Source organism: Triticum aestivum, chromosome 3D, assembly GCF_018294505.1.
Source record: "Triticum aestivum cultivar Chinese Spring chromosome 3D, IWGSC CS RefSeq v2.1, whole genome shotgun sequence".
Lineage (NCBI taxonomy): Eukaryota > Viridiplantae > Streptophyta > Magnoliopsida > Poales > Poaceae > Triticum > Triticum aestivum.
The window spans coordinates 434,664,826-434,682,637 of record NC_057802.1 but is presented as its reverse complement, the minus strand read 5'-3'; the positions used below and the strand labels follow the sequence as shown (position 1 = coordinate 434,682,637).

The window sequence follows — 17,812 nt, the reverse complement described above, 5'->3', positions numbered from 1 at the left end:
ATAAATTGAGGGTGTTCACTGGGAGGTCCAAAAATTCTGATGTTCGTTAGTTACCATCTTTTTTTTCTCTTCGTTGTGCTCAAAAATAAAAGCTACACTCTTCGTTTCAGCATCTCGTTGGCTGGCATACAACTTCGTTTCTGATTTTATTTTTTTGAGACAGTGCGTCACTTTTTTTTTTGAGACAGTGCGTCACTTAGTTTCTGATGTGCGGCTCAACGCCGAAGTTGGATGATAGCAAAGCCCATTTTAGTGAGACCCATGTACAGGATCATAATGACAGCCCGAGCAAAGCCCGGCCCGGAGGATGCCCAGGTTTAGCTGGGAACAATCGCCGTCAGCCGCACGGCGATACCGGGATCCCCGTCGACTCCGGCGGCCGGAGGGCAACGCACGCGGGCCCGCACTCACGTCACGGCTCTCACCACGGCTAATCCGGCGAAGCTCTCCGCGGTCTACGCCGCCAGGTTCGTCCCAGCCATCCTCCTCTCTACAGCGATTTCTGTTTTGTGATTCGTCGGGGGTAAATCGAGAACCGAGCATTCAGACAAATTTGAAAAAACAGTAGTGTTCTCTTGCAAACAAATTTATTCAAGTACAAATTACAAATCCTAAGTACATCACCAATCTTTATTTTTCATATGACCTTCCTAGTTACTATGCAACATCGGCGTAGAAATCCTGGATTGTGATCCGGACTGCTAATGGGATCCTCACCGAGTGGTGCTCATTGCGCCAAGTCAGGCTGCCGAACGTGTAGTCCCCTTGCACCTTCCACAGAGGCGTCATGCTGACCTTGAAGGCGTGCACTTTCGTTGTCGCGTTGAAGACTAGGGTTGGTGGGTCGACTTTGATCCTCACTCCTGGGGAGGACTGTATATCGGCTCGGTAAACCGCGTCGACCTCGCCGACGTTCGTGACTGCTCGCTGCACCTTAATTGGACCCCTTAGCTCAGGAATGGCTATGGAAGGCAGGTTTAGGTGATATGCCGGCGATATTGAAATGTTGCAGATAGCGTATTTCTGAATCGTGCAAGCGAAGAACTTGCTGTAGTCCCTCGGATCGATGTCGTAAACAAGGCCGGGATCGGCAGCTGCGTTGGGATTTATGTTTCCCCCTCCATAGTCGAATGGGTCGGCGACCTTCCGGGGTAGTGCTTCTGCTAGCATCGGCATGCCATGCTCATCCTTGGTTGATGCTTTACCCATGCAAAGAAGAACAAATTGTTGTTAAGAAAGTGTGAGTGGATTGATGAGGATAGTGTTTCATGTGGATATAATGTTTTAGGAATTTACCAGTGGTAACAATTGCTGATTTTAGGGCGGCATGAGACCAATCAGGATGTACAGCCTTTAGCAATGCTACGACGCCTGCTACATGTGGGGTTGACATTGATGCCCCTGAGTCGAACACATATCCGTCTCCTGTAGCTGCTAAGATGTTCACTCCTGGTGCGGCTATGTCAGGCTGTTAAAGTAGTTATAATGGGATTAAGATAATTTCACCGTATGAAGGTAGTGCTAACCTGTCAAACAAAATCATCTTAACGTCCCTATTTCTGAGAGAAATCTTACGATCAATCCCTACTAGTTGGTGTTTTTCCGAAAATTGTTTCTGGAATAATAGTATATATATTGCACAGGACAACAGAATGCGCTCGTTTTAGCTTGTGTACCTTAAGAACTGTAGGGTACTTGACGGACGGGCCTCTTGAAGAAAAAAATGCGACTCTTGGAGCAGGAACTCGGTTTCCTGTTATAGTACTTGCTGGCGCAATCTTTGCAATGGGCGAGCTGCTCAAGTTAAAGCACAGTTTATTGAGTCTTTAAATAATTGCTGGATAAAAGATAACATCTGTAAGCAACTAAGCATGGAAGGCCACAAAATAGGTTCTTACCCTTGGCTTCCAATGTATGTTGCAACTTGAAACCCAATATCAATGTCGACAATGACACATGCAATGCCCACACAATCTTCGGTGCTCAAAAGCTTATCGATGGTATATATTGCGAAAATAAGACCAAATGCCCCACCACTTTTAACATTTGTTATGGCGTCTGGGAGAATGTCTGCTGTTGGGCCAAAAGTTTCTTTAATGCATAGAACAATTTTTCCGTTGATTTCCGTGCCATTTAGCGCCTCGATTGAGCAGCTGTAAACAGAAAGACCACAATAATTGCTCAACTGGATTCAGAAATTTAATGCCTAAACAGAAAATGACATCTATAAATTCAATGAAAACCGAATAGCATCTGACACACCTTCCACCTTGTACAAGTGGCTGGAACCCACTCTTGGATTCATTTTTATCATGTAATAGAGTGATTGACCCTGCAAATATGAAAAAGTTATGCATAAATATTGAGTGGTAAGTGTTTGAGGATGATAGGTGGAGCAAAGTTGCCTCCCAGGATTCTAACAAAGATCATGTTTCTCTAGTGCATACCACTATGGTTTGGTTGTTTCCAAGGGTAATGGCAGTTGGAAAAGACCGATCGATCTTGCTCGTTGCGACTGTAATGACCCAAGGGGCTGTGTTAGAAATGACTTGTGGTCTAGGCCCACTATTTCCGGCGCCATAAACAACGGTAATACCCTTCTGGACTGCATGGAGTGAACCAAATGAATTGTCATTATACTGGACTGATAGGGATAGGATGTCTACTCCATCATGAATTGCATCATCCAGAGCTGCTAGCAGCGCGGCACTAGCAAGCTGCACCTTCTTCGGGCCCTCAAATGCGACCTTGTACACTGCAAGGCGCGCTCGGGGCGCACCACCGCGTGCCACCCCTGCTGCCAGGCCATGGAGACTGACCCCCTCTACTACTGCACCAGCTGCTGTGGATGCGGTGTGCGTCCCGTGCCCGTTTATGTCCCGTGCAGACATGTAATTGTTCGCTTTGTCGGCTTTGTCCAGACCCGCAGGATAGTACCGTGCGCCTATGATTTTCCTGTTGCAGTTGGTGCTGTTCCAGCCCTGCCCCAGCTGACACACACCCTTCCATCGTGACGGTACTGGTCCGTATCCTTCGTCGCTGAAGCTTCTTGATTCAGGCCAGATCCCTGCATCAATTGCATTTGCAGTGTTTTAGCAGGAATTTGCTTGGTGAAGATTTTTTTTTCTTTCTAATTTAACTTGTTAGCAATGAAGGACTGACCAGTGTCAAATATCCCGATAATTACATCTTCTCCATATTTGCTCCTCTGCAGAAGTTTACTAGGTGGCTGATGGTCCAGGTTCATGCCAAGGAAATCCCAGCTTCTTGTGGTCATCAAGTCATGGTGCTGATTTGGAGTAACGCTGATAACTTCAGGTAGCTCTGAACATGTCAAATAGATACATGAGAAAATTCTATATCAGAAGCCGCCAGTTAGTTATCTATGTGGTGTATACATCACAGAGTAACAGAAAGAAAGGATCCTCATAACCCGAGTTAGAAATTGTCTGTTTCTCAGTTAACCACTGATAGTCCCAAGATCAAAATTTTCTCGCCCCTTATTTACCCTTTCACGAATTCTGAAGTTTGATTGGACAATTCTCAGCAGTGATTTAAAAGTAGTTATTTTTCAGTCACCTAAGAAATAGGAAAAATCGAAATAGTAATCAGGCAGGATCGTAAGGATACTGCAGATGTGCAGCTTCGTACTAAATGAGTGTATAACTACAAATAAGTTGTATTGCAGAAAAGAGACCATACATTGATCGAGAGTAGGTTTCCTCAAAACAGGAATAAGAACCATATGACTGCCCGGCCTCGAACTCATATCGATGATTAGAAAGATAAACAGCTTAACTAATGAGCAAATAATAATCACCAAATACGTTTCTTTCTTCAGAAGAAAGGATCATGCATCAGGATTGAATTCCCCAATTCGGTTATCTTAACAGGATAGTGTTAGATCAACAGAGAATCAGCGAAGCAATTTTTGTAGCAAACTTGGCCCACCTGCAAGATCTTGTGCTTGGTCATCTGTTAACATGGCCGCGAAGCCTGAGAAGCCATGCTTGTAGCTATAAGTGATGGAGGCCAACGCATCTTCCTTGCTGAAACAAATCAGCAAGTGATGAGAAAAAAAAAACTGACAGCCTTACTCGGAATTGTCGAACGAAATACTCTGTCCTTTAAAAGTATATAATATGGCCCGTCAGAAGATCAGAACCGAACTCGGAAAGATGGCAAACTTGTTCTGAGGTTTACCTTCCAAGAATGGTGGTGAGCATGTCATGGTGCGAAGCTGTTACCAGAGAAGGGTCATCATGTTTCTTCTCTCCCAGGTAAACGATGTACAGCTATGCGTGGAGAGGAACAGAAAACATATCTTAGTATCGAACAGAACCAACACTATGCTATAAAATGCAGGGTGATGAATCAGCCATACCTTTTGAGAGCCATACCCTCTGCCTATGCTTATCATAAGGCATAAGCAGAGTAGGAGGTAAGCCGGAAAACGCCGAGGGGAAGAGTGGAAATCCATGTTGGTATGGAAGCACTTGCTGATATGATCAGGTAATGGTATTTATAGGCCTGTTAGTCTCTGTCTTGTAGTATGATGACTAATTGATTGTCCATGTGCAGAAAGGAAGGTCAAAGATACAGGCTCAGTTGGCATGAATCGAATCTTTCGGCTATCGACGCCAATTTCCTCCCTGAAGTTCCCTGGAACTAGCTCAGCTGAAACGCGTTGCGTTTCTCCCCGCTCCAGCATTCTCCCAGTTCAAACCTGTAATATTGCACTTATTTTCCCTTCTCCTGAAGCGCGGCTTTTCAATTTGTTCATTCGCATGTTTAGCAAGTACTACGTAGTAGTAAATAAATATCATATCATCTTCCCTACGAGAAGTAATGGAAACAAAAACGTGTGGCGTGCAGGCAACGAAATTGCTGAAGATGCTGCCGGTTGCTGTAGGCTAGAACAGGGCAGGGCTCCGTTCAGACAGGGAATCAAATCGAGGGCCCTCCGGATGGTCTCGTGCGCGTATTGAAGGTGTGGTGGTTCTCAATCGGCGGCGGGTTTTGTATGCCTTTCCTTTTCCTGGCCGCTGCATATGATTGTACGGGTCCATCACCCGTGGCTGTGAGCGATCCCAAGAACATTGACTTGCTGATGAGAGAGCATCTCTTCCATCTCTTCCGGAGAGAAGATTGACTTGACTAGCGCGTCGACCATCCATGCCATACGTAGTGCCAGCTCTTCCGGTGTTATCGAGGAGACGTCAGTGCAGCCTGCTGATCTTTTATTTCTTGGAAGAGAAGTACACTTTTGCTTGAAAAAGTTCATAAATACTCCCTCTGTAAAGAAAAATATTAGAGCATCTATTTACGGAGGGAGTACTTGCTGAACTTTTTTTTGAGGATTACTGAGTGTATTCTGGCAGTGTAAATATGAGCTCTGACCATGATTTGTTCAATGTCTGTTTAATGGTTACAAATTCATAATAGGAGGTGCTTAACATGACAATATCAACTTTGTGCAGAATAGATAATTAGATTAATTCTTGATAAAGCTTGATTTTTGAGAGTCAAATGCATCTTACATACATAAATAACAAAGAAATAGAGTTTCGTATCTGCGTCTTTTATTGGTACAGTCAACGACGCATTTGTCAGGAAAGCACTCAGAGATTGGTAGTCAAGTTCGTAACCAGCCACTGGCCATACTATAAAAAATTTGTTTTATTTGTTGTCATGTTGTAGTATGGATTTGTTAAAAATATAACTGATGTTCGTTACTCTTTTAGACTTGTATAGACACATGTGTGCTAAGGGCATGGTTAATAGTATAGCCAGCTGATGGCTATACGAAGCTATCATATCATTTATAGTCATTTATTATACTCACTCATATTGATAGTGTTGTATATACGATCTTGATGGACGATTTGTGCACGACATGATTAGAGGCCACACAAATTAAAGAAGGACAGCGATAGATTCTAAACGTTTGGACATTAGGAACAAATCCGAACGATGATTCTTGCCTTCTTTAATCGCTAATCTCGCTTGCTAATCCCACTCTAGCGCTACTTCCGCACTACTTTATCAAAGAAAAATATTCCCTCTGTTCCTAAATATTTGTCTTTCTAGACATTTTAAATGAAATACCACATACGCATGTATGTAGACATATTTTAGAGTGTAAATTCACTCATTTTGCTTCGTATGTAGTCACTTGTTGAAATATCTAAAAAGACAAATATTTAGGAACAGAGGGAGGGAGTACGGTGGAGCAAGTTTGCATGCATGCACATAAAGACAGAAATGATGACGTCATCAAATATTCATTCTATTTTGGAAGTTAAAAATGTTTTGTAGCCTAAACCGTCGCTCCGCTTCAAAATTCGTTTTCATGTAAAAAATCATGGCGACGAGATCTTCGAAACTAGATCCCATGTTGGTATGTTTCGGCGACTTTTTTTTTAGTCAAAAATTACCATGCATGTACTACTAACTTATCATGGTGTTTACACTGAAGTTACCGGAGTGTTTCGACTACTCCCTTTTTTTGCCTAGGGCGAAAAGTTATCATGATGTTTGTAAGTAAATTATCATGTTTGTAATACCACCTACCATCGGTGACGTGCCTCGGCCATGGGATAAGGTCCACGTGCCAACATGGCATGACTCACTTATAAACGGAACTTTGCGGGGTCGTGTCAGTCCAGGCCCATTTAGGTGTGTGCCGAGTTGTGCCGTCCCAGTGTCATGCCTAGGGCGCAAGGTGAGATCCACGTGTAGACACTGTAAGGCATGCTTATGAACAAAATTTTGTGGCTCGTGTTGGGCCAAGCCCGTTTAGGCGTGTGCGGGTTGGGTGGATACCAAGCCGCCCCATTGGCCACCCATGATCAAGTCTGTGGTGCGTAAAATTATAATGCCATTTACGAGAAGTTATTGGGGGTATATTTTTCAACAAATCCTTTCCCCCAGGGTCAAAGTTTCCGTGGGTGTCGTGGATTTGTCACAGCAGATGTCTTTAGTGTGAGGACTTAGTCGTGAGTCCAACACATCTATGTGGTAGCTTGAGAGGGGTTGAGTGGGACGAGAGACGCGAGATTTTACCCAGGTTCGGCCCCTCACGGTAGAGGTAAAAGCCTACATCCTGCTTCACTGATATTGGTGATGATGATCACGATTACAGGAGTGCTCTATTTCGAGAGCTATTGACTTGTCTGTTTATCTAGACTTCTCCTCCTTAGTGTGCCCTGCCCCTCCTTATATAAGTTGGAGGGGCGGGTTACATGTGGAGTCCTAGTAGGATTATGACTACTCTATTACTAGTGGAATCCTAGTCTTGCTTCCTTTGTAAGGAAATATTTCGTATGCCTTTTCCTCTTAAACCGGCCTATCATAACATGAACCGGCCTACCAGGCCTTGGGCCTTGTCTCCATCTGACCCGCCGTCGGGGTCATTAGTGAGTCGACTGACCAGTGAGTCGCCTGACCAGTGAGTCGCCAGTCTTCAGGCAGGTTACCGATGAAGCGTATATCCGGTCAGGTCATACTACGGGGTATATCCCCGATAGTGGGTGTTTATATGTAAGTTATCAAGTAAGCGGTGGAATATTACCAGGTCATTTACAAAAGTCACCGCGATGTTTTCAGCATTTTTTCCCGTGTCAAAAGTCACCACGATGTTACTACGTGAGTTATCGGGTATGCAATGCGTATATTATCGTGTTGTTTACACAAAAGTTACCAGGGTATGTTTCCAACAACTTTTTCCCCGGGGTCGGAAGTGCCCATAGTATTTGTATTAAGTTATCAGGTATGCAGTGCATAGATTACCATATTATTCCACAGAAGTTGTTGGGAGTATATTTTCAACAACTTTTTCGTCGGGTCAAAAGTTACCGTGGTGTTTGTACGTAAGTTATCATGTCAACGGTGTGTATATTACCATATTATTTATATAGAAATTATTGGGGGTACGTTTTCAACAACTTCCTCCCCTCCCCCCACCCCGAGTCAAAGTTACCGCGGTGTCTGTACATGAGTTATCAAGTCTACAGTGTGTATATTACCGTGTTATTTACACGAAATTATCAGGAGCGGGTATGCATGTTTTCAAACAACTTCCTCACCCCCACCCCGGGTCAAAGTTACCGCGGTGTTCGTGCGTGAGTTACCACGTCACACTATGTATATTACCATGTTATTTAGAAAGTTAACGGAGTACGTATTCAAAAACGTTTTTCCTTGGGTCAAAAATTATCATGATGTTTATACGTGAGTTATGAGGACTGTTGTGTATATTATCATACTGTTACACATAAGTTATCGGGGTATTTTTTCAACAACTTTTCTCTCAGGTCAAAGTTATCATGGTGTTCGTACGTAAGTTATCAGCTGTGTGGTGCATAGATTATCATGCTATGTACATAGAAATTGTCATAGTATGTTTCATCAATATTTCTCTGTAGTAAAAAAATTATCACAGTGTTTTCAGCTCTTTTTCGTGCCAACACTCTTGAAAATAGAAAAAGTGTTGTATGTAACATTCATATATTATACACAACGAACGCCTAGGTTAGGTGGTTAGTCCGTCCATTTAAACAGCCTAGTAAATATTTTTTGACATGTAAAACAGCCTAGTAAGGGGGTGTTTGGTTCAGGGACTTTTTACCCAGAGACTAGAAAAAGTCCCTAAAAAGTCCCTAGGAACCAAACAGGAGGAACTTTTTCTACAGGGACTAGAAAAAGACTCTACTAGAGAGTCTTTTTTGATTAGTCCCTGGGACTAGAAAAAGTCCTAGGACTTTTGAACCAAACACCCCCTAAATAAATTGCAAAGCTGAGAGGTCGATTCTTAATCTGCACATAGTCTTTTCCTAAAAAAGAAGAACATGCTTATAACATGCAGAATTAAGATACCCATCAATCACGCTAGTTAAGGATTTGGAGATATTTTTGGATGACGAATTAAGACGCACATCAATCACGCTTATTAAGGAAGGGGTCAGAGAAAAATTCGCTTGGGCAGTTAGATTATCCACAGTGGGAGTAAGACTAACCACAATGGGTAATAACATAGAGTAGTAACATGCCTCTATAGTGGGGAGTAACATATGTGTGATAACATGCAACACTTCATTTATTAGACTATAGACTCATCTTGCCTTGATATGTGTGATGTTACTCATAATAGTAGTAACTAGCTATGTTACCACATGCCTCTCTTTCTTCATTTATTACTTGCCATATCATCTATTCTAACATAGGTAGTAACATCACACATATCTAGATAAAATAGATGATGTGGCAAGTAATAAATGAAGAAAGAGGGGAAAGTGGTAACATGACTAGTTACTAGTAGTATGAGTACCATCGCACAAATCAAAGCAAGATGAGTCTATAGACTAATAAATGAAGTGTTGCATGTTACTACACATATGTTACTCCCCACTATAGAGGTAGTAACATAGACTAGTAACATATGCATGTTACTAGTCTATGTTCATGTTACTAGTCTATGTTACTACCCATTGTGGCTAGTCTTAAAAAACCACAGGAGTTGCGGGAGGGTATTTTCGCATGGTAAATTAAGACGCACGTCAATCGCGGTAATTAAGGAGTCGGAGAAGAATTTGCTGGAGCAGTTAAACCACGAGGGGAGTTATGGGAGGGGATCGAGGGACGCGCCAGTTGCGGGAGGGAATCAAGGGCATGCGAGCCGCACGATCCTCATCCGACGCTAGATAGGTCATTCGGATCTGTTCCCAAGATCCGAACGTTCGGAAAATACAATTGTCGATTAAAGAAATGAGGCAATCCAATGGTCTGGACGACCTGTTGTGTTTGAATCGTGCAAAAATCCATCGTGTGCATAACACTACCTCCACTTATATAGTAAGGCAAGCTATAAAGCTGGCTATAAGATCAATACCTTTTTAAGCATCTCTCTCTATTTCTTTGCATTTATTGTATATACCTAGAAGTTAGCATATAGCTAGGCTCTTGCATGAGAGCACACTCTTCTTATTTTTTCATGTCTCTCTCCGCCACATAGGCGAAAATGTCATGTAATCAAGTGGACCATTAACCCATTATTGCTCTAGTGTGCATTTGTGTCCACGTTGTATCAACACGAATCTCCATGTAAAATTAAATGACATAAATGTAGATGAGACTTTGTTATTCTCATTTAGACGCGAATTAGAAAATTTGTATTATTTTTATATCCTTAATTAGGGTTTCTCTATGGCGAAAGTGTTGTTCTAATCCTGAGCTCAAGTGAACTTGGCTGGACAATAAAATAAAATAAATAAATAAATAATAAATTGACTTTTTTATGTCAAACATTGAAAAATGTTTTGATAGCTTGTAAAATTTTCATCATGAAAGGACGTTCGTGGAAGAGGTGGCAAAAAACAAAATCGATGCTCCAAAATGCGTTTGAAAACAACATTTTGAGTATTGATTTTTTTTCATGTTTTCCATGAATATCATATGGTGATGAAATTTTGCAAGTTATCAGAATATTTGTCAATATTTCATACAAAAAAAATGATTGTACTGAGCTCACATGAGCTCGGGACCAGAATAGCCGCGTCCTTCTCTAGGGCTCATTTAGATGAGAAATAGTTGTTGCACTTTTAAGTGACGTCACACAATCTCCTTGCTTTTTCTGTTTGGTGGTCTCGTATGTTTCTTTTGTGTCGTCATCCATGCGGCGTTGCAGGTCTTTTTTTCGTGCTTGTACTTACTGCGTCTGTTCTATCTCACAGGATGTGTGCCTTATTTGTCAACCCAAAACTAAGGAAAGCACATGAAACCCCAATACAAGTTTTTTTCCGCTTGTCTTTTTGTTGTTGCTGGTCCGCATTTTTTGTTGATTATGAAAGTTTTGTTGAAACTTAAAAAAATGTTAATGGATTTCTAAAAATATGTTCGTGAATTTGAAAAATGTTCATGAATTTAAAAAATATTCAATTTTTTTTAAATTTCATGAGTTTAACTTTTTCACAATTTTCTAAAAAAGGTGTTGTCACCAGAGGCATTTTTTCCCACCAAAACATATGCACTTTGCAAAGGGATTTTTTATATCGAACGGGTACCTCTAATTTATGATCAGGAAAGGTTGACGCCTAAGAATCGGGCCCAACAAAACGAACAGGACACGATTACAACTCCATCAATCTGCTGCTAATGGGCCTGAATCGACGACAAGGCTAAATTTAGCGTAGAACCGCGTTTAATCGTCGGTCCACCTAATTTATACGGGGCGTGCTCCTTTATAACCGACGGTGGTGGAACCGGGGCGGAAGGAGAGAGAGGAGGGGACATATATTTTCCCCGCCATGTAAGCAAGTGGGCTATAAACCCATTATTGTACTCGCTCTAATGTGCATTTGTGTCCATGTTGTATCAGCACGAATCCCCCATGTAAAGTTAAATGGCATAAATATAGATGATACTTTGTTAATCCTCATTTAGATGAGAACTAGAAAATTCATATTCTTTTTATATCCTTACTTAGGGTTTCTCTAGGGCGAAAGTGTTGTTCTAATCCCGAGCTCAAGTGAGCTCGGTTGAACAGTAAAATAAGAAATAATCTGATTTTTTGTGTCAAACATTGACAAATGTTTTGATAGCTTGTAAAATTTCATCATGAAAGGAAGTTCGTGGAAGAGGTGGCAAAAAAATCGATGCTCCAACAAAATTGATGCTCCAAAATGCTTTGAAAACAACATTTTGGAGTATTGATTTTTTTCATTTTTTCCACGAATATCATATGGTGATGAAATTTTGCAAGTTATCAAAATATTTGTCAATATTTCATACAAAAAAAATTTGATTATACTGTTCACCTAAGCGCACATGAAGTCGGGATCAGAATAGTGCGTCCTTCTCTAGGGCTCATTTAGATGAAAAATAGCTATTGCATTTTTAAGTGACGTCACACCATCTCCTTGCCTTTTCTATTTGGTGGTTCCCTTACATTTCTTTTGTGTCGTTGTCTCTGTAGTGTTGCAGGTGTTTTTTTTTCGTGCTTGTACTTATTGCGCCTGTTTTTATCTCATGGGACGTGTGCCTTATTTGTCAACCCAAAACTAAGAAAATCACATGAAACCCCAACACAAGTATTTTTTCGCTTGTCTCTTTGTTGTTGTTGGTCCGCATTTTTTTGTTGATTTTGAAAATTTTGGTGAAACTAAAAAAATGTTAATGGATTTCTAAAAAGATGTTCCTGAATTTGAAAAATGTTCACGAATTAAAAAATATTCAATTTTTTTATAAACGTCACGAGTTTAATTTTTTTCACAACTTTCTAAGAAAAGGTGTTGTCACTAGAGGCATTTTCCCACCAAAACATATGCACTTTGCAAAGGGATTTTTCATCTCGAACGGGCACCTCTAATTTGTTTTCTTTTATGGGGGGTACTCTAATTTGTGATTAGGGAAGGTTGACGCCTAAGAATCGGGCCCAACAAAACTAACAGGACAAAGATTACAACACCACCATCTGCTAATGGGCCTGAACCGACGCCAAGGCTAAATTTAGCGTAGAACCGACGGACGGAATATCCTGTCTCCACGTTTAATCGTCGGTCCGCCTAATTTATACGCGCCGTGCTCCTTTATAACCGACGGTGGTGGAACCGGGGCGGAAGGAGAGAGAGAGGAGGAGACAGATATTTCCCCCGAGGTCAAGTCGTCTCGTCCCGTGTTGCCTTTCTCCTCCTCCCCGCATTCGCCGTCTGCGGTTCGCACCACCGGACAAGGTGATTTTCCCCTCCTCGCCCTCCCCCCCATCGGCCGATTCTACGTTTCCCTGCTCCCCCGCGGCTCGATTTCTAGCGGTGGACTCCGTCTCGCGATCGGTTGTGGTTGCGCCGTCCAATCGATCGCCCGCTCCTAGATCTCGATAGGGCTGTTGGGTTGGTTTTTCGGTGTGCCGATTTTTGGCCCCAATCGGTTTGTTTTGTGCGGTGGATGATGAGTTTAGGTGGTTTCCGTACCTGATTGGCTGATTTTCTGCTAATTCGGGTGTCTGATATTGGGGATTCGCTTAGGCGTGCGGCCGCGATTTGAACCGATCTGTCCGCGCGAACAGTTTAGATGAGTACCTTGTTCTTTTGTTGTCGATCTATGCGATTGTGGCTTGGTTCATCTATTTCCTGATGAATAGAACGAGAAATATTAGGACATGCTGTTTGTGATTTAGCAAATTTGTGGGCTGATTTTAGGTTCTCCCTTGTAGTTAATAAGGAGGTCTTCTACTTTCTATGTGGATTTTGGAAGTGACCAAGGATGGGGCTTATGCTTGCGTTTTGCACACCGTCCCTCGTTTTTTATGCTGAATGTCCTGTGCACTTAATTCGATGTTGTACTGCTGAGTACCCTCTGTATTGCGTGACTATATCTGCCTTATATTCCATGATGATCTAGTACTACAACTCTGAATTTCTTAAATTTCATCAGCTATTATGATAATAACTTAATAGAGATCTTCTTATAAGAAGAAACTCAGATGCAACTTCTGTTAGCACCAAGTACTATCCTACTATCTAGGAACTATTGCATATCAGTGGCTCAGTTCTAGCTTATCTTCTTCCCAGAATGAATGTTGTAATTCAGAATTAACGTATTGCTGGATGGTTTGTGATCGTTTGGGATGTTTTGCAGCTCACACATCAAGACAATAAATAGAGCCTTGTCTGTTTGGGGCCAATCAAACCAAACAACAAGTTCATGTCTGATCTCGACGTCCAGGTTCCAACTGCTTTTGGTATGCACTCATTTCATTATCTCTTCATTAGGGAATCACACCTGCCAATCTAGATCAATTTGAGTCCTTAACCTGTAGATTTTGTTTATTTACGTTCTCTCTCCCGCTGAATTAACCTAATAGACTGCTCTCAATATCTAATCTCATTAACCAACAGCATGCCATTATCTAGTTGATTATAAGTTGTTGTATACCAACATATATGTATCATGCTGGACAAGAGCTTTTGCTAACCTTCCCTAGAGGTGGCACAGGTACATAGCTTAGCTGCATTAATGAAGATGCACAGTCACAGATCACTGTATTACAGAAACATGGATCATTTGTTTTGCCTATAAATAACCTATATAGATTGTCTTTTCTTACGTTCTCTCTTACCCTAAATTACCTAATAGACTGTTCTCAATATCTAATTCTATTAACTAACAGAATACCACATCTAGTTGATCATGAGTTAGTAGTAGTTGTTGTATACCAACATACATTTATCATGCTGGACAAGAGCTTTTCCTAACCTTCTCTAGAGGTGGCGCTGATGCATATCTTATCTGTATTAATGAAGATGTGTGTCCACAGATGACTATGCCACAGAAACATGCATCTTTTTGGTTTGCGTACAGTACACTGATTTGTGTATCCTCTGGTTGCCTTGCCTAAGTATATCCTCTACCCAGAAGTTGACTTGGCATCTTCTTTGTAGATCCGTTTGCTGAGGCAAATGCTGAGGACTCCGGCGCTGGTGCTGGATCAAAGAACTATGTGCATGTGCGTGTCCAGCAGCGCAACGGAAGAAAGAGTCTGACAACTGTTCAGGGTCTGAAGAAAGACTACAGCTACAACAAGATTCTCAAGGATCTCAAAAAGGAATTCTGCTGTAATGGTACTGTAGTCCAGGATCCAGAACTAGGCCAGGTACAGCGAGGTTCTCTTTTTTTGTTGGTAGCAAAATTCTCTCATCTAAGTGTGTATATGCTGATGAGTTATCTTCTATATTTTCAGGTCATCCAACTCCAAGGTGATCAGCGTAAAAATGTTGCTACTTTTCTAGTTCAGGTAATTTACAATGCCATTTTATATTGTCATGCATATTGACTGTTGCGTCGTTCATCTTCTTAATTTGACAATTCCTGTTTGGTTAGGCTGGACTTGCAAAGAAAGAGAGCATCAAGATTCACGGATTTTAGGCAACACACAAATGCTCGTGTGCTGTCACCGAAGCCTGGAAGTTGTCGTATACTTGGTATTGTCACATCTAAGACATTTGAATTGCTAGTACTCGTGTGAGGCATCTGTGTTTGATGCACTTTTACATCCAAGACATTTGAATTTGCATCGGTGTGTTGATGCAAGTTGTCCTTCAACATGGTTTGTATGCGCCACCAGTATGGCAGTATGGTTTATCCAGGTTATTGTGCACTAAATAAATGTACTTCAGGCTTATCTTCTCATGGTTGTGTGCATTGTGTGCTCTGTTCGTTTTTTTTTTGTTTGTTTTCTCGAATTTGTTTATTTTCTCATGGTTGTGCTCAGTCGTTGCCTTGGCCAGGGGCACTCCCTCCTTTTTGTTTTTGAGGGGTTCCTTTTTTTCTTTTCTTGACATGACACATTGGTGGAGATAGTTTCTTAGGGCCATCTAGTTTTAAGCTTGGCAATGTTTATCAGGAAATCATTGGGATCACCTGACGGAGCACGACACGTGCGTCCATCATCTCTGTGGCCGTTGGATCAGATTTTAATGAGATGGCAAGAAGCAACGTATTACCTAATTTTTGCAACTGAGTGGCTGTTTTGATTTCTCCCACCGCAACAACTGTGTGTTGCGGCAACTGTGTGTTGAGGGATCTGAAACTGGATCCCCTTGAGAGCAGCCACCACCCATGCTCCTCCAAAGCACTCCCGACGCGCCATCGCTCACGCCAGCGGGCACACCCGTCTTGCCACCGCCAAACACCCCCGTTGTGCCATCGCTGATGTCGCCGAGCACGTGCTTCGCCGTCGTGGTTGTCGGTCGCGTCCACCACCATCCATCCTCTTCTCACGTTCATTAGACCAGGCGTTGGTAGCCGCGCCACCGCCGAGCACCCCGCTGCCACCGTTGACGCTGGCAAGCACGCGCTCCTCCATCGCGATCGTCGATCGCCTCCACCACCATCAACCCTCTCTCCTTCTCCCTCTTCGCTCCTTCATCCAGTCACGCCGCCGCGAGCACCCTTGTTGTGCCGCCGCTGACGCCGGCGAGCACGCGCTCCGCCGTCGCAGCCGATCCTGCTGCTACCGGGTGATGAAGAAGACCTTCGCTCGACACCGACGACGCAGGGTGCCGTTCACTTCTGCAACATCACTGCTGTTGCAAAAAACAAATGTGCAACAAGACCGTTGTCGCAAAAAAAAATGACCTCTGTTGCAAAAAATCCGCAACGATACGTATGTCGCAAAAAAAAACAAAATCTGCAACACAACCTCTATTGCACAAAAATTCTGCAACACAATCTCTGTTACAAATGTTTCCGCAACAAGGTCTTCGTTGTAAAGTAGAGACAAGAAGTTCACCCGCTAAATCTGTGTCAGATTCGACGGCACGCGAAGCGGCTGATCTTTTAAAAAGATCCACCGGCCGACGCGTGGCAACCCCCATGTTATATGTAGCACCGGCGAATTACGTATTAAAAGAGGGAGGACCCCTACTACAATTGTCATCTGACGACTCAACAAAAAAAATCAAAACCAAATGAATCTGAATGTAACCAATCTATCGCAATTGATGACTCGTTGACGCCTCTTCAACCCAAGCTTTCATCTCCAGCTCCAGACGTCGGTGCTTGCCCGTGCCAGTCCATGAAAGGTGGATGAAGGTCTTCAACTCGAGGATGCTGGAACAGTGGAACGATCTCTTTCTAGGGAATCACTCCCATCAAGAGGCCCTCTTCCTCCCTTTTTCTAAATCTGGGAGAGACAAAAGAGAAGTCCTCAGAGACCTTGACTCTTTCACAGAAAGAAGGGAGATCGAATGCGTGATGGTGTAATTTCGAAGAACAGAATAGTGAATTACTGGCAAATTTCGTAGTAATCCACTATTCCGTTCTTTCGATGATAGTGATATTGCGGCTGTTTTAGGAAGATACCTGTTCGTGACAGTAGAACGTTATAGTATCGTGAAGCTAATGTATCAAATGATAGTTGGGTAAGCTGATTAAAAAGAGAACCAGAAGAAGTAGAAGCCCACATTCAGCGATGCTTTTCTGTTGCAGCCAGCTAGCCGTATCGGCAACTCTAGCCGATCCCCAATAACTGGTCAAAGGAGTAAAAAACCGGATTTATTCCTCTAATCGGCATCTAACCGATCGCTAATATCCCATAGTGGAGGATAAATAATCCTTAACCATTTCCGTCACCCCTATTTTTACTCCATCACTCGGTGGCTGAGTAAAAAAAAGTCACTTGCCCGCCGCATCGCCGACTTCCCCGACCTCCCTTCGCCGCGGCAGCCGCAGAGGACATACCTCGGCGTTCGCCAGCGAGCATGGGGGACATGGGTGGCGAAGATCACCGATCGGGAGACCCACAAGCGGAAGTGGCTCGGCTCGTTCCACACGGCGGAGCTCGCCGACCTGGAGTATGACCGGTGGCAGGTGCGCTTCCACGACACGGAGGCGCGACTCAACTTCCCGTGGGGGACAGCGCTCACCGACCTTGTCCCGCAGCCGCCAGGGGTGGTGGATGCGGCGATGGCTCGGGAGGACAGTGAAGGAAATATGCTGAAAGATCATGGATGTCGCCTAGAGGGGGGGGGGCTTGAATAGGCGCTTTAAAATAATTACGGTTTAGGCTTGAACAAATGCGGAATAAACCTAGCGGTTAAGTTGTCAAGCACAAAACCTACAACAACTAGGCTCACCTATGTGCACCAACAACTTATGCTAAGCAAGATAAACAACTAAGTGATAGCAAGATATATGACAAGAAACAATATGGCTATCACAAAGTAAAATGCATAAGTAAAGGGCTCGGGTAAGAGATAACCGAGGCACGAGGAGACGACGATGTATCCCGAAATTCACACCCTTGCGGGTGCTAATC

At 42.9% G+C, this 17,812-nt stretch overlaps 1 protein-coding gene, 1 long non-coding RNA gene and 1 pseudogene across 3 annotated transcripts; 2 read left to right on the top strand and 1 right to left on the bottom strand.

Moving 5' to 3' along the window:
* The first annotated feature begins 237 nt into the window (after positions 1 to 237).
* Positions 238 to 5,414, top strand: LOC123079427 (uncharacterized). Its single transcript, XR_006437959.1, has 6 exons — positions 238 to 467; positions 3,215 to 3,318; positions 3,894 to 4,280; positions 4,366 to 4,512; positions 4,582 to 4,728; positions 4,876 to 5,414. It is a non-coding gene; the product is annotated as an uncharacterized lncRNA (long non-coding RNA).
* On the bottom strand, positions 525 to 4,663 carry LOC123079425 (subtilisin-like protease SBT3.8; annotated as a pseudogene). Its single transcript, XR_006437958.1, has 10 exons — positions 4,385 to 4,663; positions 4,204 to 4,295; positions 3,952 to 4,049; positions 3,163 to 3,324; positions 2,448 to 3,067; positions 2,263 to 2,332; positions 1,899 to 2,153; positions 1,677 to 1,794; positions 1,297 to 1,468; positions 525 to 1,199 (listed from the first exon to the last, which is right to left on the bottom strand). The product of XR_006437958.1 is annotated as a subtilisin-like protease SBT3.8 (transcript).
* A 7,100-nt stretch (positions 5,415 to 12,514) lies between the features above and the next one.
* On the top strand, positions 12,515 to 15,183 carry LOC123079424 (protein translation factor SUI1 homolog). Its single transcript, XM_044502195.1, has 5 exons — positions 12,515 to 12,728; positions 13,633 to 13,735; positions 14,436 to 14,647; positions 14,735 to 14,788; positions 14,875 to 15,183. Exons 2-5 carry the CDS (start codon positions 13,699 to 13,701, stop codon positions 14,917 to 14,919), a joined length of 348 nt encoding a protein of 115 aa, XP_044358130.1. The 5' UTR covers positions 12,515 to 12,728; positions 13,633 to 13,698; the 3' UTR covers positions 14,920 to 15,183.
* The last annotated feature ends 2,629 nt before the right edge of the window (positions 15,184 to 17,812 follow it).